At 39.3% G+C, this 18,636-nt stretch overlaps 4 protein-coding genes across 4 annotated transcripts; 1 reads left to right on the top strand and 3 right to left on the bottom strand.

The window, feature by feature from the left end:
• Positions 1–11: 11 nt before the first annotated feature.
• LOC108134889 (transmembrane protein 185B) lies at positions 12–2,888 on the bottom strand. The gene is made up of 4 exons (XM_017255392.2): positions 2,547–2,888; positions 2,393–2,463; positions 1,285–1,859; positions 12–1,213 (listed from the first exon to the last, which is right to left on the bottom strand). Exons 1-4 carry the CDS (start codon positions 2,582–2,584, stop codon positions 821–823), a joined length of 1,077 nt encoding a protein of 358 aa, XP_017110881.1. The 5' UTR covers positions 2,585–2,888; the 3' UTR covers positions 12–820.
• A 106-nt stretch (positions 2,889–2,994) lies between these two features.
• On the top strand, positions 2,995–16,276 carry LOC108134882 (NADH-cytochrome b5 reductase-like). The gene is made up of 2 exons (XM_017255377.2): positions 2,995–3,996; positions 15,734–16,276. The coding sequence occupies exon 1, from the start codon at positions 3,004–3,006 to the stop codon at positions 3,979–3,981; it is 978 nt and encodes a 325-aa protein (XP_017110866.1). The 5' UTR covers positions 2,995–3,003; the 3' UTR covers positions 3,982–3,996; positions 15,734–16,276.
• Positions 4,172–8,139, bottom strand: LOC108134878 (band 7 protein AGAP004871). The gene is made up of 4 exons (XM_017255374.2): positions 7,874–8,139; positions 5,754–6,267; positions 4,977–5,142; positions 4,172–4,911 (listed from the first exon to the last, which is right to left on the bottom strand). The coding sequence occupies exons 1-4, from the start codon at positions 8,046–8,048 to the stop codon at positions 4,705–4,707; spliced, it is 1,062 nt and encodes a 353-aa protein (XP_017110863.1). The 5' UTR covers positions 8,049–8,139; the 3' UTR covers positions 4,172–4,704.
• LOC108134879 (band 7 protein AGAP004871) lies at positions 10,523–15,912 on the bottom strand. The gene is made up of 4 exons (XM_017255376.2): positions 15,732–15,912; positions 13,013–13,529; positions 12,773–12,938; positions 10,523–11,765 (listed from the first exon to the last, which is right to left on the bottom strand). Exons 1-4 carry the CDS (start codon positions 15,910–15,912, stop codon positions 11,520–11,522), a joined length of 1,110 nt encoding a protein of 369 aa, XP_017110865.1. The 3' UTR covers positions 10,523–11,519.
• Positions 16,277–18,636: the final 2,360 nt, after the last annotated feature.

Genomic DNA, 18,636 nt, shown 5'->3' with positions numbered 1-18,636 from the left:
GAATAAAGGGATTGAAATATCTTGAAGTTTATTACTTATAAGAAACACAAAACCACAGATTTTGAATGTTTTTCTTTGTATTGAAGTTGCTGCACTCAACACAAATCTAACATTATCTATGTACTTTTGTCATTTACTTCCAATCTATCACCTAACAACAAATTTAAATCGCTTTTTCATTTTGTTTTGGAAGCACTTAAGTATATTTCTTGTGTTTTTTTTTTGTAGTTTGTAAATTATTTACACTTTATCGTAGGGCATTACTCATAAGTGGGTTCTCAGAGTGTGAGGGATGTAACATATAATATTTGCACATATATAAGGCCAAAAAAGTCCAAGTGTTGTATGCTGTTCTTTTGATTTTTTTTTCGTTCTGTTCGATTTGTATAAGGAAACCAGTGGTCAAGGTGAAAGCCGCTTTGAGTCTGCTTTGTTTGGGTGGGCAACAACAACCTGGTGAATTGTGTGTAGTAGTCAGTGCCGGTATATATGTACAACTATTATATGCAGGCGAATGCGAGGGGGTGGTGGGCGGCCTTTGGGGGGCAATGGGTGTGGCTGGGGGAGGCATGGGTCGTGGGCGGTGTTAGCATTTGCTTACAATTAAAATTCAGTACGAGTCTAAAAGCTACGGCCGATGTGTGTATGGTTGTTTGTGGGTATCGGGTATGTAATGCTTAATATAAACACCTGAACGAAGGTGTGCGTCGTCGGCGTCTCCGTGTGCGTGTGCGTATGCGTGTCGGCTGAGAGGCTGTCCTTAGGTCTACGTGGTTCTTGCTACTCATTGTTGCTCCTGTGCAGTGCTGGCTGTCTATATCTAGTCCGGCAGGTCGATGCTGACGAACGGCACCACCGGCTTGAGGATGTCGTTCTTGGCCCCCTTTTTGCCCTTCTTGTCGTGCTTCCCGAACTCGTGCAGCTGCTCGCTGGCCGCCATGCTCGTCGATGAGGAGGTGGCGTCCAGCGGCACGGATTGCCCGCCATTGCTGTGCGTCTCGGCATGGTAGCTGATGTTGCCGTACTCCTGTAGGAACGGCATCGCCGACAGCAGGAACTGGCTGAAGGACTTGCGAATGCCGAACCACCACATGTTGCCGCCCTTGGCCGTGAAGCTGAGGATGATCAGGGCCAGGATGGAGACGAGCAGCGGTGAGAAGACCACGATGTACGGGAACTTCAGCTCGCCGTCCAGCTTATCGCAGATGACCACCTGGCGGAATGGAATGGAATGGGTTTGCATTGCAGGTCTCTCTTCAGTCGGTTTGTGGGGGGGGGACTCACCTGAAAGCAGAGCAATGGGAGCACCGTGCAGATGTTGCCCACCGCCGCGTTTAGCGCCGCCTTCTTCTGCTGCAGCGACACCTCCGGCGTCCGCATCATGATGCCGCAGAAGATGATGTTGTACAGAACGCTGACCAAACTCAGACATATAACGATCCACATGGGCACGAACACCACGTCCCAGTTCCAGTAGACAAAGCGGTCCAGTTTCAGTGGCAGCGAGACGAACTGAAGCGCATTGACGGCCAGGAAGAGCTCCAATTCGAATGAACGATCGTGCTTGACGGCCCAGACACAGGCGCCCACGCTCACCACCGATCCGAAGATCAGCGGGATGAAGACCAGCACCCAGAGGTGGCGATCCGAGGTCAGCTTATCGCAGGCCAGCAGCTCGAACATCAGCAGGATCAGGTGCAGGGCCAGCGAGATGAGCATCGCCTTGAACTGCGTGTAGGCATCGCCCTCGAGGCGATAGTGTGGATATCGACACCACACGATGGCACCCACAATGGCGCCCAGGATGGCGGTGCACTTCCATATCCACAGCGGTGTGAAAATCGCCCAGTAGGGCCAATCTGTGGAAAGGCACTTGATTAGAATGGCTCACAACAGTTTGGTTCTCCTTATATGACATGATTTCTATATAATATATAACCTCTACGAGGGGTATTAAGGCAATTCACTAACAACTATTCTATCCCTGTGGCACTGTTATATATCCGTAAGGTATTTAGTGGTAAGTGGGTGACAAAAGAAGTTCTATTTTATCCTATATAATGCAATGATTAGTCTAGCAAGCTGGAGTGCTCAGCTCAATCCATTTCTAAGTGTAAAGGTGTCTTTTTAAAAGAAACTCTAGTAATGCAGAAACTGCTCTTAAGTTGATCCTAGTTCATATATAGATCCATAAGCCATTGTATAACTGGAGAATTTAGCTCAAACCCTTTCTAGCTCTATTTGTATCCCTTAGGATATCTGTCTAGCAATAGGGAACCCAGCAGCGTGGGCAGCATAAGAACTGCTCTCAGATAGATCACTTTATAGATTAATCCATGGGCCACTGTACAAATGGAGTCTGTTATTCCTGGGTTGAGGCACCAGTACCCACCTATGTAGTTGTCGAGGCGCAAGGCAAAGAGCGTGACAAAGGTGAACAGGCTGCAGTGCACGATGAATTTGCTGCAAGAGAACATGGCGGTGGTTAGGGATTGGGGATTGCAACTCCTCCGCAATCCGGACGTCCGCTGCCAAGGGCTTCTCACCAGGGATTGAAGTCGCGGAACAGCGATTCCAGGTTCATGTTGCTGGCGGCACCATAGAGATACAGAGATGGCGAACTGGACACTGGACACCTGGTACCTGGACACTAGTTGCTCATGCGCTCCGCCGCACTGCGTCCGCTCTCCTCGGGGGAATCCGATTGACGCGGGAACGGGGGGGGGAGGGTCTGTGGTGTGGTGGGTAGGGGGGGCAGCGAGTTCGTTCTCTGCGCCTGGTGCCGATCTTTCTTTCTTTCCGTTCCGTTTCGTGCCTTTGTTTTATTTACACACTTTTGCTGGCATATTTTTCGAGTTGTCTTGTTGTTGTCCGGAAACTCGATAACGATAGTCGATAGCTTGTCGACAGTCGATTGTTTTGAAAGAAATAAGGAACTAGCTAGATTTCCAGCTAAAAATAGCTAGATTTTGGCTCTTCGAGACACTTTCCAACACTGGCGGCATGGTGGCCAACGGGGAGCTCCAAAAACAGGATTTAAATGTGGAAGAGGAGCTGCTGCAGGACTCCGACTGTTGTGGCAATGGCTGCACCAATTGCATCCTGGACAACAAGCCCCGGCCGAGTAAGCGCGTTCTGCTGGCCGGCAAACGCAACGTGATCCTGAGCTACACCAAATTCCGTTTGTTGCGGCGGGAAACCCTTGAATCTGAAGCAGAATCGAAAACCGGTGGTCAGGTGCTGCTCCTGCACTTTGGCCACGCCCCCGAGGAGCCAGGGGCGGAGGCGGAGGACGACACGGTGCTGGACATTCCACCCGGACACCATGTGATGCTGCGCATCGGTTCCCTGCTGCGTCCCTATTCGCCCTACTGGAGCGACTTCCAGGCCAAAGAGTTCCGGATTCTGGTGAAGCTGCAGGCGGACGGGCCCATGTCCCGGCTCCTGGCCGCAGTCCAGCCCAACGATCTGCTGGAGTTCCGCGGACCCATTGGGCAGTACGCACACGATGCCAGCACCGCCAAGTGCATCTACATCGTGGCCCAGGGCGTGGCCATTGCACCCACTCTGCCGCTGGTGCGCCAGGTGCTCGAGAACGAGGAGGACATGAGTCGTGTGTGGCACCTGGTGTGCGCCCGCGACCTGCAGCACGTCTACTTCCGCGAGGAGCTGCTGGAGTTCGCCCAGTACTGGAACTACCGGAGCTGTCTCTACCTGCCGCATCAGCAGTGCGCCTCCGCCGCTTGCCAGGAGGCGGGGCACTGCGTCCCCGAGTGCCTCCACCTTCGCCGGAGTCTCCGCTACAAGGAGACCGCGAAGGTGGCCCGCTTGGATGCCTCCGGGCTGGCCACTTACCTCAATCCCTCCATTCCCGGACAGCGCCTGCTCATCGTCGCAGGCGATTCAACCTTCCAGAAGACCATGGCCCAAATGGCCACTCAATCTTTGGCCCTAGATCCCGTCAACGTTTATTTGTTGTAAACACCAAAGGAAATTGTAAGTGTCTCTCGTCATATTTCTAAAATGATTAATTCATGATCTAACTTAAATTTACCAATATTTTTTTATTATATTTGCTATTTGGGCCCCTTAAAGCTTTAAGTTTTGCTTCAGCCCTTGACCAAATCATACTATATTTTTAAGTTTTTCATTTCCAAAAATAGTGATTTAATACTTTGCAAATCTGGGTTAAATTTTATTTTAAACGCCTTTTTTATTTGTCTTTAATTTGTAAGTCTTGCAGACCTTTTAAAACCAAAGGCCACATAAATTTAAATTAAAAATTTCAAAGCAGAATTAAAGAATGTTAAACCAGAAACATACAAAAGAGTATAAAGTTTGTAGTAGTGCTTCTCATAAATTTGGTATTGTAATTTTAAGTCAAAATTAGGCTTAAAATTAAAGAAAAATTATGAAACCTAGTCTAGTTATGAACGTCAGATTATTGTACAGAATCAGAATCAGCTTAGGTGCAGAGGTATAACACGTTGATATCCATATGTATTTAATCAAGAGAACATTTTTTTTTTCAAACTGATTTCAATTTTTTTTTTTTTAACAACTTTGGAATGTTGTTTATATTTTATTAAAAATTAAATATAAACATGAGTTCAAATACCGTGTTCCTCAGTGGTGTTTTTCAATAAAAAAAAAAGCAGAAATACTCAATAACTACGGTATCTGCGCAATACGTTGTGGAATATATCATAGGTTGGTTTTTGGCCAGGCGGCCTGCGCATCCAGCAGCACGGTGTCGGCCTTCTCCGGCAATTGTGACGGCTGCTGAGGGGGCTGTGGCATCATGTGGGCATATTTGGCCAGGTACGGAGTCAGCAGCTCCATGGGCAGGGGGAAGATGATCGTGGAGTTCTTCTCCGCCGAGATGCTGCTCAGGGTTTGCAAGTAGCGCAGCTGTGGGCGAGGATTAAGATATAAATACTATGTTCTGAAGGGCGATGTGCAAGGACCACACCCACCTGCAGGGCTGAGGGGCTGGAGGAGATGACGTCGGAGGCCTCCTTGAGTGCAGTGGCGGACTTCTTCTCACCCTCGGCGGCAATCACCTTGGCGCGGGCATCGCGGGCAGCCTCCGCTTCGGCGGCCATCGCCCGCTGCATGGACACGGGCAGCGAGACGTCCTTGCTGAAAGCGGTTACAGATCGGAAGTTATAAGTTTTTCATGGATACACTCGTAAACATTAATTTCGAAATTTTAGAATTAACGCCTTTGCCAGGAACCATGTTTTGAAGCATGAACAAAATATTTATTGGGTTTTAAGAGGAATCTTTCTTAACAGAACTCAGAATGTTTTCAAAAAAAAAACAAATGTTCTTGTATTTATAGCTAAAATTAACATTTTTATAAGAAAAAACAAAAAAAGTAAGAAACAGGGTCCCGGGTTCAATCCCCGGACTGGATGAACACCTTTTTCTTTTGTTTTTCAAATTAGTTACAGGGAATTCTTTAAAGGCTTTATTGTTATTTATCTGCAGGCTATTTAGAGCGTGAAATTAGAAAGTCTTAAGAAAGGTTTCAATCCAATTTTAAATTAAAGTAAGCAAGAGAGACATAAAAACCGTGACCTAAACAATTATTTTTTTTTAGAAAGAGAACATTAAGAAAAAAAATTTGATTTTAGTTTTGAAAGCGAATATCATGTTGTTATAAGTGTATTTATCCCCTTTGTTATACGATCAGATCAAGCGTCTTGGGCTTAAAGAAACTACGGTTCCCTAATATTAATTTCACTTACATCTCCACACGTTCCACCATGACGCCCCAGGGCTCGGTGGCATCATCCAGGGTGGACTGCATGGTGTGGGCGAGGATCTCGCGCTCGGTGAGCAGCTCGGAGAGATTGCGGGTGCCGACGATGTTACGCAGCGTGGTGGCCGCCAGCAGGCGGGTGGACATGCTGTAGTCCTCCACCTGGACCACCGCGTAGAGGGGATCACTGATGCGGTAGTAGACCACCGCGTCCACGGTGACCGTCACCGAGTCCTTGGTCAGCATCTCCTGCTGCGGCACATTGAAGGTGACCGTGCGCAGGTCCACCTTGCGGTACTCATCGATGCAGGGCAGGATGAAGAACATGCCCGGACCCCGAGCCCCGCCACTCAGTCTGCCCAGCCGGAAGATGATGGCCCGCTCGTACTCGGCCACCACCTTGAAGCAAATGAAGATGGCGATGGGCGAGGTGATGATGAAGATGATCACGGAGAAGAAGGTCACCACCCACTCCATGACGCCCCTGGGCTCGTTCTCGGCTGCAAGTAAATGTTATAAGAGCTTGATGCATTAGTTATTGAATATACATACGCATTCAAATCAGTTCTTGGACACTTGGGCGATTGTGATTTTATATTTTTATTTACGCAACGCTTCATGTACACACTTTTACATCAGTGCGTCAGTTAATCAAGATAGTGGTTTCTTATTACGAATCACTTTAAACTTATTTTGGAACGTTCGCTTAGAAAAAAAAATCATAAAACAAAACATTTAAGAAGTCAAATTAATACTTTTAAAAATGTTATCAATTCTAATATTTTTAGTTTGGTTTTTTTAATGTTTTGTTTTATTTTTTAATGTGTGTGTGCTAAGTTTAGGTATTAGTTTATTGTTAAAATTGTGACTGATGTGCCTCTAAATTGAATAGCATGTACAAAGATTTGTGCGATATTGTTATTTTATATTACTAATAAAATGCTGAATGGGGGTTCACTTAGATAATAGCAGTTCCCTTTGTTTGCCAACTTGAAGCTTTTGAGCTATGACTCTTCAAGTCTGGAGAAGATGAGATAATTTGAAATTCCGGGAAGTCATGCCTACTTGAGCTTACCAATCTTTCATTCATTGAGAAATACTGTCAATAACATTGGGGGAATTTATAGTGAATGTAATTATGCTTCTAATGTCTTCGCTTTAATAGAAAGTACAAGAGTTTCATGTTTAGATTTCACTTTCTGAAAATAATAAAATCTATCTACATATTTAAAAGAAATCAAATTCGGAAAACAAGATTACATATATGTCATAGCTCTATCAATATATTCATTTATAATTTCATTTGGGCAATAACAAAATAATTGAAGGCAGTAAAAAAAAGAATGTATAAAGATAAAAGCAAAAAATAAAACCTAAAGGAAACTGAAACACAGGGATAAATTCCAATCAGCCATAATCATTTCCTTATCCTTATCGTAGAAATCAATATGAATTTTGTCGATTAAAAATTCAATTCAAATAATATTGCAACTGATACCTCATGTGCCTCAATAAAAGCTACAAACTAGAAAGTGTTACGCATTAATGAGGATTAAGTGGGATGGTGATAGGAACTAAATTGCTACTCTGTTAAAACAAAAACAAAACTCTGAACAAATATCTACTACGATACGAAAAGGTATTTCTAACGTCACTCACAAAGCGAATTATATTTTTATTTTTAGATCTCCTATCAATAATGAGCGAAAATGTTTATATCGGTCGTTTTTGGGGCATTTACAAAATCGTCCGATAAGGATGTTCAGCGTTATTGATTTACAATTTTGCATGTCGGAAATATTGTTCAATGAAGGTTCTCACGCGGTCAATTTCACGCCTCTTTTTAATCTAATCTAAAGCAGCGTTTCCAAGAATTTCGCTAGAATTGAGTTTCTCGTGTCGTTTGCTTTTAGCTGATTAAATTTTCACAGCACCAAAATGTACATATGTAGATCAACTCTAGTGGGGAATGAAAGCAATTAAAAACGACATTGAAAATAGTCATAAGATCTTTAGATTGCATATTTTAAAGACTAGATCTAATCAGTATAGCTACTGCTGGCGGCTTTCAAATCGTTGGGGTTCTATGCATAATAGATTGCTTACAAGTCTTGAAGCCACGGTACTGCTGAGTGGCACCGGGACCCCGAGCTGGCTGCTCCTGGGGCGGAACTCCGCCGGGACCCATGTTGATCATGTAGGCCGTGGAACTAGTCGGACCGGAGTTGCGCATGTCCTCGTAGTTGGCATACACGGGCGTGTCCTGCTGCTGTGGCTCCATCGCTGGGTGTATTCCTGGGTGTATTCCTGGGTGTGTTCCTGGGTGTGTTCCTCTTCGGTCGGCCGGGCACTCGAAACTGTCGCGGGAGCAACTGCAAAGGCCAAACTGAATTCCGAAAACCATTCCCATGTGATAAGAGCGCGTAGCTCTCTCACATTCGAAGTATCGCATTGGTTTTATCGCTTCACGGAGCTTCAAGCGGCTCAAATGCGAGGGCACATTGAGAAAAAAATCGCGAATAAATCAAGAAATAAATCAAAACAAAAGTGCCAAAACTAAGGCCATTCTCAACCAGCTTATATCCCATTTACTAAAAAAAAAAATATGCTACGTTAAGGTGAATATTCATTGTAATTTAAAATATATTTTCGTTATCGGAGAGAAGTCTTCAAATTCTGATTTCGTATTTTAAAAGTATTGAATAATCAAGTTGTGGTAAAGACAACATTTTCTTACAATTACTCAATATTATGATTTTAATTAAAAAATACAATTTTAACAAAATTCTAAACTGTTTTTGGTTTGCTTAATATTTTTCGCTTTCAAAAATATCCTATAATAGCGGTAAGGTCGTATCTTAAATAGTTTTTTAATGGCCGAGTTCTAAAGAGCAACCGCTCGCTGGTTTAAACAGGTTCACCTAAAACTTTAAACGTGTTTTTTTCGAAACCACAATTTTCGAAATAGCTGACATCATAAATAAAAAATAAATTGACCGATAAACTGACCGAGAAATTGGCTTCAAATTGATATTAAGCACTCTTCAATTTATTTACTATACAATCATCTGCGGTTTTTAGATATTGTCAAATTGGCTTTAAAAGGTAGACAATTTTTTAGCCCCACAAAAACCTTTTTTTTTCGAAACTACTCCATTATGTTAGTTTTTAATATTTTACAAAAATTGGAGGTCATTTTATAGGAAATACTTTAGTAACCATTTTGAATTTGTTTGTTTTAAATACTAATTTCGGAAAATACACCTCCGAAGACACTACAAAGCTTCGGTATTTCTCAATATATTTTTGTAAAAATAATCTTTAAATAAAGTTATTATGACCAAAAAACTTTAAAACATTATATTGAGTACTTAAAATAAACATCACAAAAATCGTTCAATTTTTTCATTGGTTACACTAACTTAGCTCCTTAATCATACACTTTATTTAGTGTAAATATATCTGGGTGAACACTTAATAAACACCAATTGTTCCTAGAAACCAACAGAAGCCAACCTCTATTATCTGTTACTATCCTAACAATCAAAAATAATTAAAAACATATTTTCGCAATCGAAACATATGGATAACAGATTGATTAAATTTTTTAATGAATAATCGAGTAATAGTGCCAATAAATATTATTACAGTCATTTAATCAATCACTAATTTATTCAGTGTAAAAATATCTGGGGAAACACCAGTAACCCCCCACCAGAACTGGCCTTGTAAATCGAGAGACTTGGGCAGCGGATGAATCACTCTGCTCAGAAAGAAAACCCAATTAGACTGCAGTCGTCAATGTACATAGATTATTCCGGCCATCGATCAACGAAAGCTTTTCTTATCAGTGCCAAGAATATTTGTAATCTCGGCCTGAGTATAAAGACGCCGATTTACTCAGGGGTCAAAAGTTTAGGCTCGTCCAACCGATTGAACAAAGTGACTCAGACGAGATCGGCTTTATCTGCCACATTTGTTGAAGTGGTATGCAAATCGGAGCGTTTGTGTCATTAAGATTAGCTCAAAATATTTAAATGTTTATGGGCATGTTTCGAATAAGGGGAATCACAGAGTTGCGTATCTGAATCACATTTAATTATACCCTTGCAGAGCGCAATATAATTTCAGTCAGAAGTTTGCAATGCAGTGAAGAAGACATTTCCGACCCTATAAAGTATATAATATATATACTTAATCAGCATCACTAGGATGTCCGTCTGTCTGTTCGTCCGTTTCTACGCAAAATAAATAAAATAAAAAGCCGAATCGGACGACTATAGCATATAGCTCCCATAGGAACAATCGGAAAAATAAATGAAAACAAAATTATAAGTTAGCTGTTTTTTAATTTTTATGTTTAGTTCAGAATTACGGTTAAAATTTCATGAAAATCGAACGACTATAACATAAAGCTCCCATGAGAACAATAAAAATATTAAATATTAAATAAAAAATGTATTTTTTCTATTTTGTATTTTTTTTTAAATTCTCTTTGACTTATTAATAATTTGACAGTTCAGAATTACGCTTTTAATTTTATTAAAATAGAAACTAAGGAATAATAGAGCTGAACATCATCATAGCTTCAATAGCTTCATAACTTTAATGTTTTCAAGAATATTTAATTTTTGCAATAGTTGCAAGGGTATATGAACTTCGGCTTGCCGAAGTTTGCTTCCTTTCTTGTTTGTTATAATATATTTATTAATAACAATCGAACACTCGAAATCCATTTGTTTAAAAAAGACTATATTTTTCGTTGTTTTCGAGGAAATGTAATTTAGTCTAAAGGTTTCATCCCCCAAACAAGTTTAATCTAAACGTACAACAGAAATTGTGTTTAATATTGGTTATGTTAAAATTAACGTCTCGTCTTAATTCTAAGATGAATCATAGTTTTACAACAATAAACGACAACAAAACAAAAAATTATATAATGGCTTACTTTGGCGATTAAATCTTGGAATAAGCTGGTAGATCAATTGTATATTATCAGCATATATAAATTGCACTCAAAACGATTACTGGGTTGACTTTAGATCCTAAAGTGTTTAATAAAACTAGTTTGGACTTAGTCTTCGCTTGGAGATTATTAAAGTGAATTAAGTATTTGAAGTAATATTGCCGCATATATTGAAGAACAATAACAATTCTTGTTTGTTTAGGCATAAGGAAATAAAATGAAAAATAAGGTTTGCGAAATAGGGGTTCATAAAGTGTTTGTGAATTTAAATGCCAATTAAATATATATGTTGATACAATATGATTTTTTAACTGTCTAAAGCCTTTAACTGTATTTTTGTATTTATAAAAAAAAACAATTCTTTTTTCGTTTATACCTAAAATAATTTTAAAGATTAAACAATAAAATCGAAATTTGTAAGCCCCTTTAACATAAAAGAGGTGATATACAAAAAATCTACCAAGTTAGATTCCAAGAAAATATAAGTTAATAATACAAATTAACCCTGTGTGATGTGAAAATCTCTAGAGATTTGTGTAGCACCCCAGCTTGATAAATTCCCACCACCATGCTGACTCATTTTCCGGGAATTTCCCGGCCAGTTCCGCTGTCTGCCGCTGCTGCCGCCAATCCGCCAATCCGCCGGTCCACCAATCCGCCGACCCGCTACAGCAAGAAGCCCACGATGTCGTCATCGTCATCCGCTGATCGCCGCTGCTCCTGCTGCCGCCGCAGCTCGCAGCGATGCAGTGCCTCCAGGTACGGCTGCAGCACCGACATCGAGCGTCACTGGTGGTGCTGGTGTTGGTGCTGGTGCCGGTGAAGGGGCGTGGCAGGGGCGGCCGAATGTTGCTGGTGTTGCTGCTGATGCTGCAAATGTTGCTGCTGCTGCTGTTGCTGCTGTTGGTGTTGCTGCTGCTGTGAGTAGGCATGGGTGTTGAGGAAGGGCGTGAGCAACTCCATGGGCAGCGGAAAGATGATGGTCGAGTTCTTCTCGGTGGAAATGCTGCTCAGGGTTTGCAGGTAGCGCAACTGTGTGTGGAAGGGGTTAAGGGTTAAAGGGTTACTTCCAAATTATGATTTTGATGTTTCACAATTTCTTTTTGCATATTTCATAAGGAAATCTATCTAGTAATACGTTTTAATTCGATGGGAACAAAATTAACAATGATATGAGCATTGAAAGTAAACAAATCTTTAAAAATGCGTTTTTTCACGAAATGGTATTTTGAATTCGGGAATCTTTAAATCTACTGAACCGATCTCTCTGAAATTTGGCAGACTTTATAAGTACAAGAAAATGTAGTTTCTTAATGTGAATTATCTTAACGATATATTTTTTGAATTAAAAAAACCAAAAAAAAACTTGATTGTCATCCAATAAAAAAAAAAGTTATATAGTGTTATCGATTTTAATCTTTTAAAATTTGTTGTTAGAGATGATTTAGTTTGCTACAATTTTGTTCACCTCAAAACGAAATTAGAGAAAGGACATTCTTTTTAAACATAATTATTAAATTATTTTATAACCTTGCAGAGGGTTTTATAATTTCAGTCAGAAGTTTGCAACGCAGTGAAGGAGACATTTTCGACTCTAAAAAGTATATGTATTCTTGATCTGCATCTTTAGGAGAGTCGATCTAGCCATGTCTGTCTATCCGACAGACAATCGGAAAATTAAAAAAAAAAAATTAATAAAAAATAAATTAAAAATTAAAATTAATTAATTAATTAAAAATAATTAACTTTTTTTTTGGATTTTACTTTAATAATTATAAATTAAATTAAGTTTATTTTTATTAAAATCGGGCAACGATGCCATTAAAAATTAAACTCATCCTAGCTTTACTGTTTTTAGACATAAACGCAAAAGAATTGAAATTGCTATAGCTGCAAGGGTATATATACATCGGCTTGCTATTAATACGAATATTACTTAAATGTTTTTGCTTTAAAAAGTTTAATAGTTTCGTAAAAAAAAACTGGGGGTAAACCTTGAATAGTTTAAAATATCCCTGTTCAGATCGAAACACACTCACCTGCAGGGCAGATGGACTGGCCGAGATGATCTCGGAGGCTTCGCGCAGGGCTCTCGAGGACTTCATCTCTCCCTCGGCGGCAATGACCTTGGCCCGAGCCTCCCTCGCCGCCTCCGCCTCGGCGGCCATCGCCCGCTGAAGGGCAGTGGGCAAGGAGACGTCCTTGCTGCAATTGGATCATGGATGATGGATGATGGATGATGGATTATTGGACTACTATCTCTGGGAATGACAACTCACATCTCCACGCGCTCCACCTTAACACCCCAGGGGTCGGTGGCCTCGTCCAGGGACATTTGCATGGTGTGCGAGATGGTTTCGCGCTCGGTCAGGAGCTCGGAAAGATTCCTGGTGCCCAGGACGTTGCGCAGCGTGGTGGCCGCCAGCAGGCTGGTCGAGTGGCTGTAGTTGTACACCTGGATGACCGCCTTCAGCGGATCGCTGATGCGATAGTAGACCACCGCGTCCACGGTGACCGTCACCGAGTCCTTGGACAGCACCTCCTGCGGCGGCACATCAAAGGAGACGGTTCGCAGGTCCACCGGATAGTAGTCGTCCACGCAGGGCAGCACGAAGAAGACGCCCGGACCGCGGGCTCCGCCGCTGCGCAACCGCCCCATCCGGAAGATCACCGCCCGCTCGTACTCGGAGACCACCTTGAAGCAGATGAACACCGAGATGGGGAAGGTCAGCACCATGATCAGCACGGACACCACCGTGGCCAGGATCTCCACGCAGCCCATGTCATCGTTCTCAGCTGGAGAAAACAGAAACGTTATGAGGAAAATGGTTCAATGTAATGTTTTGTGCATTAGACTATTTTAACCATTTAAAACTGAAGAATTCGCGTAAAACTTTATGTAATTGTATGACTTCGGTCACTGACGCCAAAAACATAAATTGATAAAGGGTATTTAAATTTTAGTCAGCATTTCAAAATTCCTTAAAAAAAAAAATATTTTTCATTTCATAAAAACTAAACGACTGCAACATGTAGCTTTCATTGGAACAATCGTTTTAAAAATGCAAAAATCAACCCAATTTTGTTTGTTTTATAACATATAACGCGAGATATATTTGTTCTTCAGATTTACAAAATTTATTTTTATTTTTAATTTTTTGAAAATCAAACGACTATTTAATAAAGCTTCCATTAAAACGATCTGACAATTAACTTAATTGATTTTAAGCATATACGTATAAAAATCAACCGATATTTTGGTTTTATATAATATTACATTTTGGTTTTCCTTTTGCTACTTCTGTTTACATTGTTCTGATTAAATTCAAAGAGGTTTTTTCTATGTGTTAGAGTTTCTTAAAAGTGAAAGTACAGAATTGACTGACCTAAAAATATAATTTTTAATTACTATTTTTATTATCCTTTTTAGATTGTGATTTGTTTGTTTATTCCCCCGGGATTTCGAAAAGTGGTTTCGATGTTTCAATTGCGCCAGCATATTGTACGGTTCTGTTTTGGGTCAATTAACTTGTACAAATTGCTTTTGATCTAGTACAAATGCCATAAATTCCGTAAATATCCACGATCAGCTGCCTTGGATTTGTTGGTCCGAGCTCTTTTTATGCTTGACTAACTATGTATGCACATTGTACATGGGCTGGGGATTTTTTGTTTATGGGTACAGACCCGGTGCTCGTGAATATGATCTCTGGTTTTTTCGGTTTTTCCCTTTTTGTTTGGCTCTCTGCAGCAATAGCTGCTGAAACTATTTATTTTCGAGACGGGTGTTGAGTATTCCGCTGCTCTGTTTATCTTACGAGTTTCGACAATACGATTTATATCACGGATACATGTGCCTGGACCTAGGTGCGTTCCATAATCGCTATTTATTTTTACATGTCGGCGCACAGTTTATATTGCATACTTCATAGGTGGTCGCGATCGATACGATTCAATAGGCCCCATGGCCTATGCCTGATGCCCCGATCTCGATCTCGATTTCGATCCGATCGGATCCGATCCGATCCGATGCGATCCCAATGCTGAAGCAATTTGCAGCTCAATGAAATGATTCATTGAAAAATGATTCGGAATCGCCTCACCTCGCGCCTTGATTATGAGTCTATATCGCATTAATCGCACATTTGCCTGAATTATGAATTATTCTGGCGCTGGGGCACTAGAGTTTTGTGAGGTCATGTGTGCGGTATAATGTGAAAAACTATTTGTATCTGGCAGTCAATGTGCGTGTGTTTTTATGAGCTAAACAAAGCGCCAAGCGAATATTTTGACTATATCTGACTGGAAATCCGGTCCAGAAATCAAGGAAGTCTTGCCACATATCTTATTTTTAATTTTTTAATAAGTCTATGAATGTCTCGAATAATTGAAATCAATACTAGATGCAAATAATAATATAATTTTTGTTATTGCTATTAAATTAGAAACTAATTAAACTATCCGGACTTTCAAATTTTAATTACTTTATTATTATTATAGGATATTATTACTTTGCTATTTAAAATATCATATAAATTTGTTTTTATTATTTCCTTTGAACACATTTTTTAAATTATCAAGTGCACATTTAACATTTATTCTTTACCAGGATTTCTCTCTTACTCCCATTTACTTTTATTTAGTTGATTGACATAGTCTTAACCCTTTTTCTTTGTAAGGAATCCTTTAAATTCTTCTTCGCTTTTGTTTTATTTTTCAAATTATTATTATGCGGCACAAAAAAAGTTATGTTATTTCACTTTATTTGATCTGATAATATTTAGAAACATTTTCTCTTGCTTTAATACCAAGTTTTGGATTAACTGATAATTTAAAAAAAAAGTTGACATATTTGACATTTAATCATTTTGGCATTTAGAAGAAATCCTTAGTTCTTTAATTTAGTTCTTATTTAATAAAATTCCCTTTTAAAGGTAATAATATCGTGTAAGCTAATCAAAATGTGGTTAATAAACGGAGTCCCTTTCGATTGCTTACAGGTTTTGAGTCCCTGATACGGCAGGGATGTGGAGGGCGGTATATGGACCGTATGCTGGGAGGAGTGGTGCTGCGGCGTTAGCGGAAAGGTCTCCGTGGAGGATGAGGCTTGGACACCAGCCGATCCCGGCGAACCGATGTTCAGGCGCGCGCGGTGCTGATGTGGCGAGGCAGGATGCATTTTAAGTGAGAAGGTAGGGTTACGCGGCGAGACGTGGCTCCGATTGGATCGGGATCGGGTCGGATCGAGTTCAAATCCACGGCTGGTCCAACGGAAACTGATCGATCGAGAACTGCACGCGTCCAGCGCACGTTTTCAAATGAGCACGCCAAGAATCAAGCACGCCAAACGCAGAGGCAAAGACAGGAAAAGTCAAGCTGTTCTATTACTTGTTGTTTCGACTTCTAAATACTATTTAATTATACATAATAATAGTAATAATTATATATATTTTTATTAATTATATATAATAATACAAGCAGATTCATAAATTAAGGATACTTTTATTCTCAAGTAACAACATAACCAAAAGATTTTTGAATAACTTTTATTTAGTTTTATTTTTTGTTTTTATTTGAAATTTAACAAAACTCCGTATAAAACAAAATAGTCTATTCCAAAGTAACAACAAAACCAACACTTTTTTGAAAAGTTTAAAATGTTACATTTTTAACTAAAAAAAAAATAAGCAAATTTAGTTACATACAAACCAAAACTAAAATTGCTCAACAAAAACTAAATTCCGTAAAACAAATGTATATTTTTGTTATTAAATGTTCGAACCTCAAAACTTTTTTGAATCATTTTTTAATAGAAAAAAATATTAAAACTATAATTGACACAAACATTAATAAGCAAAACTAAAGTAAATTATATTTTGTAACATTTTATATATGGTAAACATTTAACTTATCAGCATTTGAACATTTTGAAGCTCTATTTCTTGCTTCCAAAATGTTTTTAAAATTGTTCTACAATTATTCGAAACTACAACCAAGCGGTAGACAAATTTTAGGACTTTTTCTATGAAAGTTAGTCAAAATTAAACCCAGGCAAGTTAAAAACTAAGTATTTACCTTTGCCTAAATACAATATACCCTGGCATGGGTATTGGGTATTATTTATTGTATCCTAGGCAGAGGTGAAAGCAGCGGCAGTCGTTCGGCTCATTTCACACATTCTCGTGGTCCAACGATTTTCCCGCTTTTCCGACTTTCCCTTTATACACAGTGTCTAACGCACACAGGCATTCAACATGCATCGTTTTGTTGTTAATTTAGTTCTTTTTGTTTAAATTATTGAAACGAACTACGAACAACTTCGCAGATGGAGATCATTTATAAACCACTTCATTGCGCGCATTCAGCAGCTCTTGTTGGTTTATTTATTTTTTGTTCTTGAATGGGGTGTTTGTATGGAGATTCCTCGCCGCTCATTTGTCTAAATGAAGGCGCGAGGAGCAGGCGCTGGTGATCTATTATCGCCAAAGGTCAGAACTCCGGTGGAACAACAATTGGGCCTCTCAAACCAAATCACCTCGGGCATCGGGCTCTGGGGAGTGGATGTGGATGTGGAATGGATTGCGTCCACCCGCACATAAAGCATAAATGATGACATTAATGGGTTAACCAGAAGATTTGCTACAACCGATTTAAAAACAGAAGGCAGCGCACAATAAATCAGAGCCCTACAATATTTTTGAAAATGTTTTTAAAATATCTTTGACCAAAAATTAATAATTGGAAAGTTTTAAAACCATACAAAGTTGAATTAAAATACAATGTCAAATTAAATCTGGCAAAAATACATTGACGATCATACTAAAAAAAAAGTATTTTCATTTATTTGTCAATAATTTCAGTAACATTTTACCGTTTAATAAAAAAAGGGTTTTGAATTTCTTACTAACTTCATACAATATATAAATATTATAAATACAGCCATGGCTATGATATATTCTAATTTTTAGGGTATTTTTCCTAAAATATAATATATGGGAAGGGCCTGTTTTAAGGTCTGGTTACCTTAGTTATTTTTAATTTCCTTTAAAGAAAACATTTTAATGGTAGAATAAATTCCTTTTCCAACCGACAAAAAATTAGTTTAAAGTGAAGTGGGAGTATTTCTCGGGCTGTTACCGGTTGAACAAATATTTATATCATTCCCATAAATGTTGGTTTCTTTTTTGGCCCTAATACTTTGTTTTGTTTATAATTTTGCAAGTGCGTTTTGTGTTACCCATGTACCGAAGTAAGTAATTCTTTGTTTAATAGAATATAATAAATGGAAAATAATACAAGGTGCAGTCGCAGTACGATGAATAAAACAAGAAAGAAAGCAAAGTTCATATACCCTTGCAGCTAATGCAAAAACTTAATATTCTTGAAAACATTAAAATAATGATTTACTTGCGTATATTTTTAAAAACATTAAAGCTATGATGATTTGCATCTCAATTATTCGATAGTTCCAGCTATATGGTATCGTTTTCTGATTTTAATAAAATTAAAAGCGTAATTCTAAACTCTTAAATTATTAAGTCAAAAAGAATTTTAAAAAATAAAAAATAGCTAAGTTTCATTTAAAATTTTTTTTTTATATGATGAAGTAATTCTGAAATATTTAACAATTACTATGTCGAAGAACTGAGAAAAAACTAAAAAACAAAGTTATCATTTTTATTATTTATTTTTCCGATTGTTCCCATGGGAGCTATATGCTATAGTCTTCCGATCCGGCTCGTTCCTACTTATTTACTACCTGCAATAGATATACAACTTTTGGGAAAGTTTCATGCAGACAGCTTTAAAACTGAGAGACTAGTTTGCGTAGAAACGGACAGACGGACATGACTAGATCGACTAGTGATCAAGGATATATATACTTTATAGGGTCGGAAATGTC

Source organism: Drosophila elegans, unplaced genomic scaffold (genome assembly GCF_018152505.1).
Source record: "Drosophila elegans isolate 14027-0461.03 unplaced genomic scaffold, ASM1815250v1 contig_149, whole genome shotgun sequence".
In the NCBI taxonomy this organism is placed as follows: Eukaryota; Metazoa; Arthropoda; class Insecta; order Diptera; family Drosophilidae; genus Drosophila; species Drosophila elegans.
This window is presented reverse-complemented; position numbering and strand designations above follow the sequence as displayed.